This window comes from Centroberyx affinis, unplaced genomic scaffold (assembly GCF_046629955.1).
Source record: "Centroberyx affinis isolate AG114_WGS23_722 - 3 ecotype Tasmania unplaced genomic scaffold, CSIRO-AGI_Caff_v1 ptg002192l_1, whole genome shotgun sequence".
Lineage (NCBI taxonomy): Eukaryota > Metazoa > Chordata > Actinopteri > Beryciformes > Berycidae > Centroberyx > Centroberyx affinis.
The window spans coordinates 306,035-323,379 of NW_027280500.1; the positions used below are offsets into that span (position 1 = coordinate 306,035).

General features: G+C 39.8%; 2 protein-coding genes across 2 annotated transcripts; both read right to left on the bottom strand.

The window, feature by feature from the left end:
- Positions 1–3,569: 3,569 nt before the first annotated feature.
- tap2a (transporter associated with antigen processing, subunit type a) lies at positions 3,570–10,738 on the bottom strand. The gene is made up of 11 exons (XM_071532481.1): positions 10,199–10,738; positions 9,625–9,739; positions 9,078–9,208; positions 8,053–8,258; positions 7,727–7,924; positions 7,468–7,596; positions 6,584–6,772; positions 5,899–6,072; positions 5,642–5,801; positions 5,065–5,201; positions 3,570–4,352 (listed from the first exon to the last, which is right to left on the bottom strand). The coding sequence occupies exons 1-11, from the start codon at positions 10,719–10,721 to the stop codon at positions 4,146–4,148; spliced, it is 2,169 nt and encodes a 722-aa protein (XP_071388582.1). The 5' UTR covers positions 10,722–10,738; the 3' UTR covers positions 3,570–4,145.
- A 329-nt stretch (positions 10,739–11,067) lies between these two features.
- Positions 11,068–16,188, bottom strand: psmb9a (proteasome 20S subunit beta 9a). Its single transcript, XM_071532480.1, is given in 7 exon segments — positions 11,068–12,435; positions 13,103–13,180; positions 13,183–13,243; positions 14,263–14,392; positions 15,272–15,403; positions 15,672–15,739; positions 15,937–16,188. Coding segments are annotated over 7 exon segments (648 nt in total). The 5' UTR covers positions 15,988–16,188; the 3' UTR covers positions 11,068–12,307.
- Between the last annotated feature and the right edge of the window lie 1,157 nt (positions 16,189–17,345).

A 17,345-nucleotide genomic window follows, 5' to 3' on the forward strand; every position in this document is an offset into this window, starting at 1 on the left:
AACATCAGGTGTTTTTTCCCCCCCTCTTCTATTCCAAAGTGTTGCACTTGCAGTGAAAGGGCCAGAACAGAAAACAGGCATCAGTTTCTATTCTATTCTATTCTATTCTATTCTATTCTATTCTATTCTATTACAGAGTATACAATGAAAAGCTGCATCCATTCCTTTATCATTTTGTTGGTTTGTAGAGAGGTTAGAGTAGGTTTGGAGAATCAGTTATTATGTTACAGTCAAGCACATCAAGTTTTATCTGATCCTTTTTTCAAAGTGACTCTCTCTTGATTCACATGTTTGTGTCGGTTTAATATGCAGTGTTTATAATAATAAAGGCATTTTACTGGGTATAGAACTTTTCAAAATCCAGTCGCAAAGTAATTTACAGGCAATAATACAATAACAAATAAAGGCCAATAAGATAAACAAAATCTGACATGAAGAAACATGGTGAAACTGAAAAAACAGAGAACAGGAATATAACTTGTCACATATATAATTGATTAAGATAAAGCCTTCATTTACTTTACTTTATTCCACTTGGTGCAATGGTATGGTGCAGTACTGGTCTAGTCAATAACTTTCCTGAGCATACATGCATATCCATACACACACTAAACCACAACCGGCCCAGTCAGTGTAACTTGCTCTAGATAAGAGCATCAGCTAAATGCCTAAATGTAAATGCAAACATTACAGAGAAACATGCATTCAGTCCAGTGTTTGTGAGGTGAAAATATTACTGGCACTACTGCTAGAAACAATAAGCACCAGCAACAAAGCTAAAATGTAGATGTAGCCTAACACTGTGTATCAGAACCATAGTGCTTTCGGTCACAAGACCTGGGCATGGCTGTGGCTTGGCTGAGTCAGAGGCAACTGAGCTGCCAAACACAGTAAATGAAAGTGAAAGAAATAAGAGAAGGGACTTTCCAGCTCGGCAGTGAGGCATGATGTGTGTGCATTCCCGCCACTTGGTGCACCGGTATGGTGCAGTACTGGTTAGACAATAACCTTCCTGAGCATACATGCATATCCATACACACACACACACACACACACACACACACACACACACACACACGCGCATGCACACTGTTAGTTCTCAGTTCCCTCGAAGGGTTTCAGGATGCATTTAGTCTTTCCTGTAACAACAAAGTGTTGGATATAGCCACAGCTACAGAGTCACAACACTGTCCTGTATTTTCACCATTGCCCTAATTTTTTATTTTTTTATCATCACGTGCTCATCACTGTCAGCCATTTTGTGATTTGTTTTTCAAGGTCTTGCCCTAAGATGGCTGCAGTTGCTGCCGTTAGCATTTCCCCTTTGTACTCCGCTTCCTTTGGCGGCGCATAATTGTTGATGGTAAGCAGCCAAAGTCTACAGTCGCCAGTGCCGGGTGAAAACCTTGTATCTCCAAAAGAACCAGGAAAAACAGCCTTGTTTTCAGATGATGCATGATGACCATGCATTTTTGAGTTTGTCCGCTGGGCTTAGAAATGATTTCATAAGCACCGAGAGGTCGTAGAATTTTCTCAACCCATAGAGGAGCATGTGATCCTTCAACTGAAGTTAAATAAAAGTTAAATAGGCTATGCAAGCCAAATTTGGGACAAAAAGTTCTTGAACTCTGCATACTTGTTGTTAACATATGTGGTGAAACACAAATGTGTGTTGTCCCAAACGAGACCCAAGCCTTGTTGAAAATGTCACATCCTCGAGGCTGAAATTGCCTGCATTGGCTTCTCACGTAATTGCACATTTTGCCATTTTGCCTTCTGTCAGAGCAGTTGCATAAGAGTGGTTGCACCATCGGCTCCAGTAAAGCGGCCCAGTGGCCAAAAGATTGTGTTAAAGATTGTGGTTGCACTGGACCGCTCCCCAGTGTGAATGTGTGTAAACTGTATGAACGTCAGGTAGGACATTGATAATAATAATAAAAACCTAACATGCCCAAAGCACGTGGTTGATGTCGCCATTTTGTGGATACATAGACGTTTTGACAAAATGGCGGCCGGTGTCGCCTCAGCCGAGGCTCATGTTTGTCGATAGAGGGTGGTGGTGTTTTTACATACCGCTGCCTATCAGCTCACTGACGCTTTGGTTTTTATCGACGCATATCAACCAGGCAGCTTTCCAAAAAGCATCAGCACAAAAACAAATGCTGGCTGTCAGGGACTTTCCAGGGCAGCGCATGGTGAATGAAACAATGAAACCCAACCCGCCGTATGGTATGCGTTACATCAAACCGTAGTCAAGTGAACTCAATGAAAACCAGAAATAAACCTACTGTATAACAGACAGTCATGTATGGTTAGAAAAACCCACTGGCATCAGACATCTAACGACACACAGCCACCGAACTGACGCCCACAAGTGAAATGCAAAGACCATGCACAGTAATACTGAAATCATCATTTTTTTAACCAGGCAGATTCTTATTTATAATGATGATAAGAAGATATTCAGCTCTGGAGAGGGAGGGGAAGGTAGAACAGAGAACAGAAAGAGATCAACTTGTTTTACTTGTTTGCTTATTTGTTTGTTTTTAGGGGGGATGTTTTTTTATAAACCTCTTGTTTTTTCACCTGCAGAAACGACTAATTTGTTTCTCTTCTTTCTGTGTAACATTGTATTTCATCACTGTACTTTTTCATCACTTACTTTCCGTTTTTGTTGTTGTTTTGGAACTAAACTAAAGCAAACTGAAACAAAAACAAAGCAAAATATTTAAGGAGAAGTCACAGGAACATGCAAACTTCCTGTTGCCCCATAAAAATGTTGCTCTAGTTGATATTTTCTCATTGCTTCTGAACCACAAAGTAAAACTGGTGTTAGACCGATGCATTCATACACATTACCTACCACTGACACATTTAGAGACCAGGCTGTATTTATCAAACTTCTCAGCATCAGTAAAAACTCATAATGTATGCAAGTGAATCCCAAATCAGCTCTCTAACACTTTGGCTGTGTTTAGAAACATTTCATGTGATCTTTTAGTCTTTATGGCACCGATTTGATCAAATGGTTTTCATGGCATTTTTGTTCTCTCTTGTCTTTTTCTGTATGTCCTTTGTTGCTCAATGAGGAAAGCGAAAGGACTTCATAAATACTTTTGATTTGACTTGTCTAAATGGAAAATCCAGTTTTATGTGGCCCCTCCCTGTTCAGGCAGCCATGAGAAGAAGTGATCAGATGTGTGCCACAAAGGGTTAAAAATCAAGTGTCCAAGAAACATTTTGAAGTCAGATTTGACTGAAGTCCTGCCGGATGAAGTCATTGACCAAGATCCAAAATGACACTGTTGATCAATCTTTAATTTGGGAAGTACCTATAAAGCGACCTTTGCTTTATAGGTACTTATCATCATAAATTAAGGTTTATGATCCTTCAGAACACTGACATGAGGTTTTTAATGTTGATCATTGTTTCCCAAGTTTGTTGCTGCTGAGAGAATTGAATTTTATAAATAGCATATCTATCTATCTATCTATCTATCTATCTATCTATCTATCTATCTATATAATCTGTGGTACAATACACAATCCACATCCACAACTGTTGTCTGTCAGACTTTTATTCATCTTTACCAAAGACAACTAAATGAAATAGAAAACCGATCACAGAAACAAATAAAACAACATTGGGGACATCTAACTTAACATCGAACAGAAACTTTTGACACTAAATTTGTTTGCTTAAATTAACAGCATATGCCATTTCTTAGCAAAATTGGAGTCAACATAATAAATACCAACAAATGTATACTATCCACAGAGTTACAATGGAACAAACTGTTTTAGCCCAGCATGTAAAGCTTTAAAATACAAAAAGCTTTGGAAAGAAAAACAAATCAAAACAAAACATGCTGATCCATTGTCAAAGTTTCAGTGCCTGTGTCCACACAAACACAACATTCAACAATCTGAATTGAATATTTACATAAATGCCACTTTTTTTTACATATAGTATCTTGCTCTCATAATGTCTACAACATTTTTTATCAAGTTAACGTATTGAATTGTTTGTCACTAACAAGTAGGCATCTCTCTATAGTGCTGCTGTCAAGCCACAGTGCAGAGATACTGAAAAATGCTCATCACAGCACATCACAATACAGCATAACCAGAGGGGCAGTATTGAGTCACTGTGGCGAGTTTCCCTCGGTGAAGAGCTTCTCTCTCAGTTTGTAGTAGCTGCCTTTCATGTCCATTAGTTCGTGGTGAGTCCCTTGCTCCTGAACCGTCCCCTGTCCAATCACCACAATCTGATGTGCCTTCTCGATGGTCTTCAGCCTGTGAACGATCACCAGCAGGGTCTGGTTGGGGTAAGAAGCCAGGGCCTGCTGAACCTGCACAGAGCCATTGACAGAAATATGGTATCAGTTCCTAAGGCTCCTGATTTTAAATTTTATATTTTAAATTTTAAATATTTTAAATATATGTGTTTTTAGCACATTTTATATATATTTTATTTCTTGTTGTTTTGTCTACTATTTTAAAACATTCTTTCTTCTATTTTCATTGTTTTTCTGCATGTAAAGCACACTGAGTTTTCCTGTGAATGAAATAAAGTATTAGTAGTAGTACATGTTCAGGGGAAGCACTGCTCATGGAGCTTGTTGTTCAGCAAATATAAACCTTTTTGAGGTGAGATACTCTGGTTGAACTATTGTTAACTTATAGCCCTAAAGCAAGCATGTTCTGTGCATTAACTTGGTCTCAATAGGACAATTTTTAACTATTACCTGAGCAATGATGTCAGGGACAAGTGCAATTAGCACACCTTTACACTTCTGCAGAATTTCTTGAATATTTACTAAATATTGACTAAATACTGACCAAGTATTATTGAGACCACTGTTGCATATTTGCAGCCAACATTTCTTAGATCGTCTCCAATCGTGTGCCACGGAGGCCCAAGGGTTAGCGTTAGGGTCTGCAGCTTTTCATTGCAACCAAACAGTTGTTCTATCAGCTGGTGCCGTGTCTAGCTGGAATACAAACCTGCAGCCTCTTGGCCCTCGAGGAAACAAAGATGTGTTAGAAGATGCAGTGACGTACCTTGGCTTCGCTGTCAGTGTCCAGAGAGCTGGTGATCTCATCCAGGATGAGGACCTGCGGCTGTCTGACTAGGGCTCTGGCAATGGCAATCCGCTGCCTCTCGCTCTTGGATAACTGCCCGCCTCCCTCACCCACCTCTGAGAAATAGACAATATGACAAAACCATAATCAATAGAGGCTGGAGGGGTTCAACTCGAAAACCTGAGATCTAAGGGTCTAAAAACTCCTAAATACTAGAGGGATAGTCAGCACTCTCAAAATATGTTGACTTATATATTCATTCAGTAGTCACAATAAACGTATAAAAGTCTTTATTTTTATGTCAGCATGAAAAACATGAATGTCCCTAATTTATCAAGGAGTTGGCATTAGCTCTCTTCTACATGAGAGCCCTAATGAGCATAATGAAATCTGCATGAATCCTCAAAATAAATAAAATCTTAATAAATCTTACACCAAATAACAATTCAGCTCTCATTCACCCCACTTTCCTCTAACACCCAAAGCAGGCTCTTAAACAATTTAAATAGCATGAGGGAAAGTTAAATCTGTTTATCGGTAAATGAATCTCGTCTACCTGTGTCGTAGCCTTTCTCCAGGTGGCTGATGAAGTCATGGGCGTTGGCTTTGCGCGCTGCTTCCTGGATCTCATCCAATGAGCAGTCAGCAAGGCCATAGCCTATGTTTTCTCTGATGGAGCCAGAGAAGAGCACAGGCTCCTGGCTCACCACGGCTATCTGTTAAACACACTCTCATCAGCTTGAATGAAGGAATAATAAATAAGGAAAAATATGCAAAAAGCACTGAAGATTGACATTTTCGCTTGTGCATTACCTTCCTGTGGAGGAAGCGGTGCTCATAGGATTTCAGCGGCTGACCGTCCAATAGGATTTCTCCGTTCTGCTGCTCGTAGAATCGCTCCAGCAGACTCACACAGGTGCTCTTTCCTTCTCCGGACGGACCCACCAGCGCCGTCATCTGACCGGGCTTCAGCTCCACAGAGAAGTCCTGACACAAGGAAGAGACAATGACGAGAGACAACGATCAACATCTGTATTTACACACTGGATAGAGAGACAGGATATAACAGGACGTGAGAGACAGGATGTAAATAAACTGCCATTGCAACTTCCTATTCAAGTAAATGCCACTGTAATTAATTTGACTATGAATTTATAAATCACTGTAAGAATCTGGGTGAAATATATTTTTATAAACCTAGTAAATTGAGTAAAAAGAGTAAAAAAAGAGTAAATTGTGATGAAAGTGTGATTGTTTCCTTTTCCTTGTCCCTATTTTCATCCTGTCTAAAACAAATATAATGAATAAATAAAAAGTAAATAAATTAACTTAACTTAAAACTTAATTTAACTTAAAATAAACTGAAAGATACTGACCAACAGGGAACAGCCCCATGACACTATTTCTTTCTTTCCTTCATTCTTGTTACTCTTGGTTTTTTTTTTTTTAAAGAATTGTAAGCTGATTGAAGAACCATAAGCTGTCAGTCAAACCTCACCTGCAGCACTGTTTTATTGGGGTTTGAAGGATAGGCGAAGGAGAGGCGGTGGAAGCTGACGTGTCCTGTCAGGTGATCAGGTGCGAGTTTCCCCTCTGAGCTGACCTTAGGTTCTCTGTCCAGGTACTCAAACACTTTCCCAGCAGCCCCCACCGAGTTCAGCATGTCGCCGAAGATGTAGATCAGTGTCTGGAAGGACGGTAATAGGTCAGGGTCACTGAATTAATCACTTATAAAAGAGGCGTTTTCATTAGTACATACAATCAGGGATGAAGTATCCACCGTTTGGTTTGTTAAATAGAGTTCATCCACCTTTTTTGGTACATATATATTTTTATTTATACTTCATACTGCATTTATACTGGTGCTTGTTTGCTTTATGATGATCACTGACTGGAGATTACCCACCTTGAAATCTGCTACTACATCATTGCATACACTGGAACATTTCTTATTTTTTATTTCTTAGCAGGTACACGTATGTTTATAAAATGTATTTTTAACTATGAGAAAGGGGAGATTAGATATTGAGCAATGAACCTCAGGTAACATTTCTTTTCCCACAGTGAATACATAGATTTCAGAATGAAACCCGTCATATCTTAGCACTCTAACAAGAGCAGGAGACTGAATTTTAGTCCACCAAACAAAGTACTCAGTACTATGGTTAGAGTGATATACTAAATATCGATATCTAATGTATCCCTTTCACTGAATAGGTGTGGTGGGTCACCCAGCCTTAAGCAGCTGCTGTTGTCTGCTGGAACAGACAAACTTAAAAGCTACTGCAAAAACCAGCAGTCACCACTATTTGGTATTAACCCTGACTACAACCCCAGAGAGTGTTATGGAATTCACAGTATAATGTATTTGATTGCTGATACCCTGATGTTGTCTCCTAAGTCTCCCTGGTAGAGGATGAAGGAAACCAGGTTGCCAGTGGTCATCTGACCCCTCCGGATGAACAGCCTGCCATAGTACAGCATGGCCACCTGCATGCCGAGCCCTGTCAGCTATGTGGGCACAGACACACACACACACAGAAACAGAAATAGAAGCAAACATTGTTACATGAGGTGATCTACAATGACAGGATCAACACTTGCAACACACCATTATACAAAAAAATTACAAACATCTCACCCTCCGTGAGAGCAGATAAACCGCCGTTGCGGTGTCCCGGCGGGTCTTGAAGGTGTGTGTGTTCATCAACCGGTCGTCATAGCGACGGGCCTCGCCTTGTTCTGTATGGAAGCTGCGCACCACCCGAATACCGGACACCACCTCATTCGCTGCTTCATTTGCCCGAGCAATCGAGTCCTGCACTGCCTGGGACAGTCTCTGGGGAAAACAAATAGCAATGCAAATGAGAATTTTAAAAAAATCTCCCAACTTCATCCCAATTAATTGATCTTAAATAATTTGTCTCAAATCAATGGGAACTATAATTTGTACTAAGATGGTTTTACCTGGTAGTGTATGTCGTAGACGTTCTGTATCAGGCCGGTGATGGGCGTCTCCATCAGCACGAGGAATGTGAGCTTCCAGGAAAGACTCATCATTAAGGAGATCATGCCCAGGGTCTTGATGAACGTCCTCAGCAGGACGTTGACGTTCAGAGGCACTGTTCTTCCCATCAGGGTGGTGTCTTTGGACAGCCGGGATGTGATTTCACCTTCACAACACACCAACAATTATGCAAAATAGAAATTGACTTCTGCCTTGTCCTGTCCTGTCCTGTCCTGTCCTGCACTTTCCTGTCCTGTACTACTCTATTCTGTCCTGCCCTGTTTCTGTTTTGACTTTTTCTGTTCTGTCCTGTTCTGTTTTGTACTTTTCTGTCCTGTCCTATTTTGTCTTATCTTGTCTTGTCCTGTCCTGTCCTGTCTTGTCCTGTTCTGTTTTGTCTTGTTCTGTTCTGTTCTGTCCTGTTCTATTTTGTCCTTTTCTGTCTGTTTTGTCCTTTTCTGTCCTGACCTGTTTTGTCCTGTTTTGTCCTTTTCTGTCCTTTTCTGTCCTGTTATATCATATCCTGTCCTGTCCTGTTGTGTCTTGTTCTGTCCTGCTCTGTTTTGTCCTGTTCTGTCCTGTCATATTTTGTTCTGTCCTGTCCTGTTGTGTCCTGTGCTGTCCTGTTTTGTCCTTTTCTGTTCTGTCCTGTCATGTCCTGTCCTGTTCTGTCCTGTTTTGTCCTGTCCTGTCCTGTCCTGTCCTGCTCTGTCCTGTCCTGTCCTGTTTTGTCCTGTCCTGTCCTGTCCTGTCCTGCTCTGTGTCACTTCTCTGCTCATCAGGCTGATGTCCCTTGACATGATGATGCACATTATGGTGCTGGGCTGGGCAGTCATCGGATATTTATGCTATTCTCTTCTGTTTTGTTCCGATAATTAAAATAAAGCTCACGCATAATTACCATGTGTTCTCTATGAACAGTGTGTGCAGTGACAAATTTATTTATTTATTTATATGATTACACATTATAGTATAACAGCCTTACCTGTCTTTATGGCCTCAAAGAATCCAATTTCCTGTTTGGTCAGCGCCCCAAACAGCTTGACTTTCATTCTGCATGTGAAGCTACTGATCGCACAGAGGAAGAGACCCCCTCTGCAGCCTGCACTGATAGAGCTGCACCCCCCCCACACACACACACACACACACACACACACACACACACATACACACGTTCATAAATACAAAACATACCAAAAAATGTGCATGCTTAAAGACACAAAAATGAACACAAAAATATGCAACACAAAAATATGCAAATATGCATGCAAATACAAGTATAAAAATGCAAACACGCACATATACACACACGCATCCACACACAAACACCATCAATAACTTTTGACAGAGAACCTTCATTTCAGTGGAAAAAATTAAAACTCATGGACAGTTCACTGACCCAAATCCTTTACATATTGCACACTAATATTAGTTAACAGCACTTTATAACTTTATTAGGATAAGTGCTACACAAACACATATTATTACTGCTGTAAGCCTGCTGCTGAATGAAGAGGAATACATTGTCTTACCTTCCCAGTGAGTACAGGCCCATGAAGAAGACTGCTGTGAGGAATTCATTAGACTGGTACTGACCGCCCAGGATGTCGATGACTCTCCCAGTGTAGAATGGGATGAACATCTCACCTGAGCACACACACACACACACACAGAGTCAGGTACAGATGCATACACACAAATCACCATCATCATCATTCATCATCATAAAGCAAAGCGCCAACTCTGCCAGGGTTGCTGGTTCTATTCCCACTGTGTCCATCCATGTTAAAAACTTAATGGTAATGCTTCAATTAAAACATCTAACAAATGTTTTTTAAAACCATTCTATACATACTTTTTCCACTTTTTATCCATTACGTCTGGTGTTTTGCCTTTGGCTTATCGTTCTGTTATGAGCTACCTTTCTTTTCCATGACCCAGAACTGTTAAACTTATCTGCAGATCACGTTGGGTTAGCCTACATTCAATGTCCTAAATAAAAAAATAAGATTTATATTATGATTAACATCATCTCTCTGCTTCGCTTTCCCTTAACAACATCATCATCATCATCATCATCACCATCATCACATTCGGCCAACTTACAGATAACAGCAAGTGACAGGAACACCGATGCCCCGAGCAGCAGAGCCCAGTCGGGTTTGTACAGACGGAGGACTCTCACAAACAGCACCCTGGCCTTCTGCTTCTTCTCTTTCCCCGCCGCTTCATCGTCGGTGCCCGGGATGCTGATTTCCCAAAACAGGGCAGCAGCCAGCGACGCTGCCGTACACATAAGCCAGGAGTGTATATCCGCCAACAACCCACATGCGCTCTGCTCATTGCCCCCGTACAGCACATTGATCCCGGTCTCAAACACCGCAGCAAGGAGACTGTGTGCAGCTATATAACGAATTAGTACCGGTTTGAGCGGTCCCAGGATGAGCAGAGATACAGCAGTTAGTGCCGAGCACCGGAGAGCCGCAACAACCCAGAGACGCGCGAGGTTTCCAGACACGCTGTGACTTTTCACCCCAAACCCCACTGCGTAAAACAGTGACAGGTCGACGCAAACTGCTAAAGTTAAAGCAATAACTTTACGGGTTATTGTTGTTTTGTAATCTGCCATTTTATCCGTGTCAGTCGTCCTCGTATGCCCTCGACTGCGGCTAGCACCGGTATGTTTGTTCTCATCTACTTTCAGTTTCATTTTCTACAAGCACCAGGGGTTTCCCTGAAACTCTGAGACTCCAGTAGGATATTTACCTTCATACTCCTCCTCATCCTCATCCCCCTAACTACCATCATCAGCATCATCATGGGATGAAGACTGCAGTCATAACCTTCAGTATACAATAAACTGTTTAGGCAATGTTATACCAACAGAAAAGCCTGCTTATTGGCCGATGGTTCATTGTAAAGAAAAGTTGCAAGAGTACAAAATAAAAGTAAAAACAGTAGTTTAAAAATAGTTTCAACACGTTGCTTTTATTTTCTTAAAAAGCTCACATAATAGGCATCGATATGTGGGAACTCATTGTGAATACATCCACTATGATAATACATACGATTGTAAATTTAAGCTGTGGCTGCTAAATTTGTCCAATGTACCACTAACCACTTAAGCAGGTGACTAACCATCAGCTGGAGGTCTAAATCTATTCTAAAAATCTAGTTGGCTGGAAAATAGCCTGGGGAAAGTGAATGTTGGGATGAAAAACAGATTGCTGACTGTAGACAAAAAAGGTAATTTCCTTAACTGGTAGGACTACTAAATGTCTTAATTTGTTATACTGCCCCTTAAACAAATAAGATTAATTTACATGTCCTTCACTTTTTTGGTATCCTTTTTTTCTCAGACTGATGACCACAAAGAGCCAACTACTGTTGTGAATGACAGGGAAAGTGGGGGAGTGCTTGTGTGAGCCTATCCACAGAGAGGCTCAGGCTAGGTTAGGGGATGTGCATGTTATGTATGTTACATGTAAATTTAGTCTTGCCAAAGGACTGAAACAGAATATTAGTACTCTAACCCAAGTGAAGCGGCCCCAGCGACAGTTTAAGATACACTGTTTTTTTTCTCTAAATGACAGTGAAGAAGGAAGTGGCGTACAGTGGCCTGATGGTTAGAGAGACTGTCCTGGAAGCTCACAGGTATGATGCTTGAGCAAGACCATGAACCCAAACTGTCCACCCTCTGCCCTGGCCCCTCTGGTAAGATGCATAAGCATGTTAGAGTTACATGCAGAGTCCAAAATGCCAAGCTCCAAATGCCAATAAAATTGTCTTTGGCAGGTAAATCAATAAGGCTCACCTGCCACAAGCTTCAAAATGTTATTTTGAAGCTTAAATTTTATTTTATAATTTTTAATTTTCTTGCACTTCATGATGAATTACAAACTTGATGCATTGTATGATGAAGTGAGCAAGTTTTAAATGAACACACAAGATACCTGATTCTATACAAGAAATAGCACTGAAAATGGGGGGGTGACATATTTCTAGGAAAATTGTGTATTAATTATTTAATAATAATAATCATAATTAATTAATTAATTAACTATTCTTAGCAGATTTTTTTTGTTGTAATTTCAGACTCTAGTTACATGTATGTGTGTGTGTGTCACGGGGATATATGAAGAAAACAAATACCTAGTTACACTCTTTGCATAGTGTAGTGATTGGGCGCTCTACAAATTCAAAACTTTATATTGATCATTGATCATAGAAGGTGGGTAGGTCATTTCCCAGAATGACTTTCTCCTCTGTGCTGTGTTCATCGATGGTGACGATGTAGGCCACGCCTCCACTGGAGCCGTCACGACTCATTGCCAAAGAGAGAGCTAGGGGAAGAGAGGGAGAGAGAGAGAGAGACAGAGAGAGAGAGAGACAGAGTGTGTGTGTGAGAGAGAGAGAGAGAGAGAGAGAGAGAGAGAGAATAGATGAGGGGATGAGACAGGAGCAATGGATCAAATGACATGCCTAGGCCTAGTTTGCATAAGACACAATACACAACGTTCATGTCCATGTAATAATATCATAATGGCTTTTCGTATAGCAATCACTACTACTTGCCACATTTCTTTGTCTCTTTTTGAACAGGCTTCTATGGAAGCTCATTCCTGCCACTCAATAAAATAAAAAACGACTCAATTCTGACTTTATATCTCACAATTCTGACTTTTTTTTGTGCGAGAAAAAAGTCAGAGAGAGATATAAAGTCATAATCCTGAGATATAAAGTCATAATCCTGAGATATAAAGTCAGAACCCTGAGATATAAAGTCAGAATTCTGAGATATAAAGTCATAATCCTGAGATATAAAGTCATAATCCTGAGATATAAAGTCAGAATTATGAGATATAAAGTCAGAATCCTGAGATATAAAGTCAGAACCCTGAGATATAAAGTCACTATTGAGTCGTTTTTTATTTTATTGAGTGGGGGGAATGGGCTTCCATAGGCTGCACTCCATTTGACAAAAAAGAAAACTTGTGGGAAATCACTTACTGCTGACAACAAACTGCTGGCACTCCTCCTTGCTCATGCCTTTGCGATACTCGGCATCAACAAACCCGTAGACGTACGACTGCCAGAACCACCGACTGCAAAAGGTTGTCTTGTCAAGAGGCCACTCAGGGTCGCAAACACCTGAGAGAGGTCAAAGGGCAAAGGGAGAGAGGAGGAATGTATGAACTCCTATACCATACAGTAGGCTGTGTAGGTGGACCCTTTTATTCAAAGTGCCTTACAGTACCACAAGTGCATACTTTTTTGGCATGGGTGGCCCCAGTGGGAATCAAACCCTCAACTCTGAAAGTGTTAATAACATGCTCTACCTATTGAGCTACACAGGAAGACCTGTTATGTAACAAAGACAAAATAGATCACATGTATTGGAAAGCAACTTTGGAAATTAACATTTTATATATTCATCCAGAGAAGGTAAACTGAACGGTACGCTCTATTTCAGCCACGCCCTGCTTCAGTTTCATACAGTCACACACATTCACACCTGGGAGCTGCCCAGTACAACCACAGTCTTCTACTGTTGGTCCTCTACGAACCAGTAATCCCTTAAAATTACATTAATTCACCCCTTAATTCATGCAAAATCCCCTTAAAACCAGTTAAGGGAGTTATTAATGGAGAAGACCCATCAAAACCACCTTAAACACCCCTTAATGTTGACTGCTTACTTTAATCTAATTTAATGTAAAATTCAGGGAGATAGGAACTTTCCCATTAATAACTCCAAACCATGCACAAAAGGCATAAAAAAAATCCCTTAATTTCTAGTGTCTCCACAAACCAACCCAAGAATAAATCCCTTATAAATCCATGATACTAACCTTACTTTTTTTTTTTTTTTAAAGCTATGTTATTTTTAACGGATAATTAAAGTTTATGTAATGAGAAATTAAGGACATTTCAGTGATAAAATTAAGAGGTTTGGTTTTGTAGGGAGCAGTTAGGAGTAAATGCTTTGCTCAGGGGCACCTCAGCAGAAGTTGCGGAGGGAGTGTTAGGGAGTGCTGCCCATTAAATTCCACACAGTTTTTCCCAGCTGATCCTGGGATTTGAACGGGTAACTTCTTGGTTACAAGCCTGATTCTCTACCCTCTAACCTCAAACCTCCAGGCTGCAGCAGCAACATTTGATTCACTGACCTGCCCCCCCGCTCTTCTGTCCCAGCCGGCCACGATGAGATGCGCTGACAGCTCCTCCTTGTATTTGTATGAGATGTTCTTCACCAGCGTGGCAGCTGAGCGAACCTGGGGGTCCTCACCTATCTCAACACTGACACAGGGAGACATTAACAACACGCTGTAGCAGACTCTCAAACAGAGAAAGTAGCTACAGTCTAGTCTCTGACTCTCAAAGTTTGGACAGGAGACTTGTTCAATAAATGCTAATTCTGTTCACAACTCAGTTTTGAATGAGTCAGTGGTGTCAGTGCTTTGAGAGTATGAACCAATCAGAGTGTCTGGTTGCAATCAAGGGTGTTGGATGATGTCTGATGTTATGGACCTGGAGCTCCTCCACACAGCATGAGGCAGTACAGAATCTATGAGTGGAGGCTGGCACTGAAACAGCCAACTTCTGCACTGTGTGATTAGCAAAAGCCCTATAGGTATTACTGAATGCAACAGAAATCTGTTTGTGTTGGTCATGGTTCTAATACAGTGGAATATAACTAGGGCTTGACTGATATGGGTTTTTTAAGGTTATGGATATGGGCTATTTTAGACTGAAGTTGCCAATAGCTGATACTTTTACTGTAAAATTGACCATTTTCAGCATTTAGCCAAAAAAGATATGTTCAGTGTTAGCATTCAGTGAAATTTTCTGTATAGTATCCAGTGTTTCGCCAAGAATCTTACTCTTAGCAGGGTGGAGAACCCTCTGAAACAGCAGTTAGACCATCATGGGACACTAAAACTCTCCACTGCACCTATTCAATGGTAGAGGAAACTCTGGGATACATGTGATGCGTGAATGAATAAGATGTGCTAAGACAATAAATCTGCATTCAGCAAGTTTACAGACTGTTTTTATGTAGCTGTAGTGAGGGAGGAACCTCCATCATATCAGCAGTGGATGACACTGACAGGCTGATATCTGATATTAAATAAAAGGCCAATATCGGTCCATCGATCTACTTTCACCTGTATTTACCTGTGAACATCTAGCTGGTAGTTGACTATCTCAGCGATGGTCTGGGCGTCTGCTGCAGAGCCTGACAGAGCACAGTAGATCTTGTCATGGAGGGGAGACAGCTTGTTCATCACTCTGTTCACCACTGAAGCTCTGGATGGAGGGATGAAGATGGAGGAGGTGTGTGTGTGTGTGTGTGTGTGGGGGGGGGGGGGTAGACGGAGAGGAAAATAAGGGAAGATAATAATTATAAAAGGGAAAGATGGAAATGGGGTTTTGGAGAGAAGAGGCAGGCAAAAGAATGCTTGAAAGGTTTAAAAATGACTAAACTTAATACTGACAGACACACACACAGATGCATGCAAGCAAACACAAACACAAACACACACACACACACACACACACACACACACTGACTTACCCAGCAGACACACGAGAGTCAGATCCCAGCACAACTCCTCCATTATATTCTATGGCAAGGATGGTTGTCTGAAATCACAGGGGTAAAAAAAACTCACCATAATGCAGTTTTTTTTTCCTCTTTTGTTTATACCGCATGTAGACTGCATTTCTGCAAAATGTGGATGTGTGCAGTGTTGCGCATATAAACAGGCAACCAAGTCTCTCGAAGATATTCAAGCTTTCTCGTCCTGATCAATTAGATGTTTAAAACCTGAGCTACTTACTCCGGTTTTCACCTCCTCTGATAACCACTCAGGTCCTGCTTCTTCCAGCATGTCGATGCACTTTGCGAGGATTCAGGTAGCGACAAGAGACGATATCCGAGAAGTCAGGGAATAAAAGTAGCAGCAAACGGTAACCAGACGTTTAATCGACCCGTACAAGTTATATATTGTTTTCCAGTTGTCCCCAACCTCCTCTACAGCTTCATAGTATTTACGGCTTTTTGTAAAATCAGTCCTGTCGCACATCAGACGGACTCCTGTTTTCCTGGATTAAAATCGAAATTGAAAGTTATTCTGTCGCTCGCCTGCCAATGAGCTGCAGCCCAGTCATAGTTTATGTTTGCAGCAGTCTAACACTCATTTTAACAAATATAAATTCCAATTCAATTAATATTGAATGCTCTTTGAGTGTCTGCAGTAGGCTAAATTATTTTTTATTGTATGTGCCATAAACACTTTCTGTTGCCATAAATATTAATAAATGTGTATATGTGTGTGGGTATTTGTATGTATAGCCATATATGTAACCTATATAGGCCCTGCCTGAGGACCTGAGAGAGGCCCCCACACTGAACACCTTTAAAACCAGGTTAAAAAACCATACTTTTCACAACAGTCTATGACTAAGTTCTTAATGTGTGTGTGTGTGTGTGTGTGTGTTGTGTGTTTTGTATATTTTGACATTGGCATATTTTGCACTAACACTTGTTGATGCATATTGCATATGCATACTGTATTGTCTTTTTATGTAAAGCACATTGTGTTGCCCTGTGTATGAAATGTGCTATATAAATAAATTTGACTTGACTTGACTTGACTTATGTTTTGGAGGAAATCTTTAGAGATGGTATATGTTTTGTACCAAAAACCCCAATAAAAAGAGTTTAAATATATATATATATATATATATTAATAAATATATTCTATCCTCAAGAAAAAATGTAAAGCCTTAAAATGATATACTATATATATATATATATATATAAATATATATGTATATCATTTTAAGGCTTTACATTTTTTTAAAATGATATACATATATATATATATATATATATATATATATATGTATATCATTTTAAGGCTTTACATTTTTTTCTTGAGGATAGAATATATTTATTAATATATATATATATATATATTTAAACTCTTTTTATTGGGTTTTTGGGGTTTTTAACATTTAATATTATATAATATTATATTATATAATATTATATTATTATAATATTATATTTAATATTATATATATATATATCATTATATGTATATATATATATATATATATATATATATATATACATATAATGATATATATATATATATATATATCATTATATGTATATATATATATATATATATATACATATAATGATATATATATATATATATATATCATTATATGTATATAT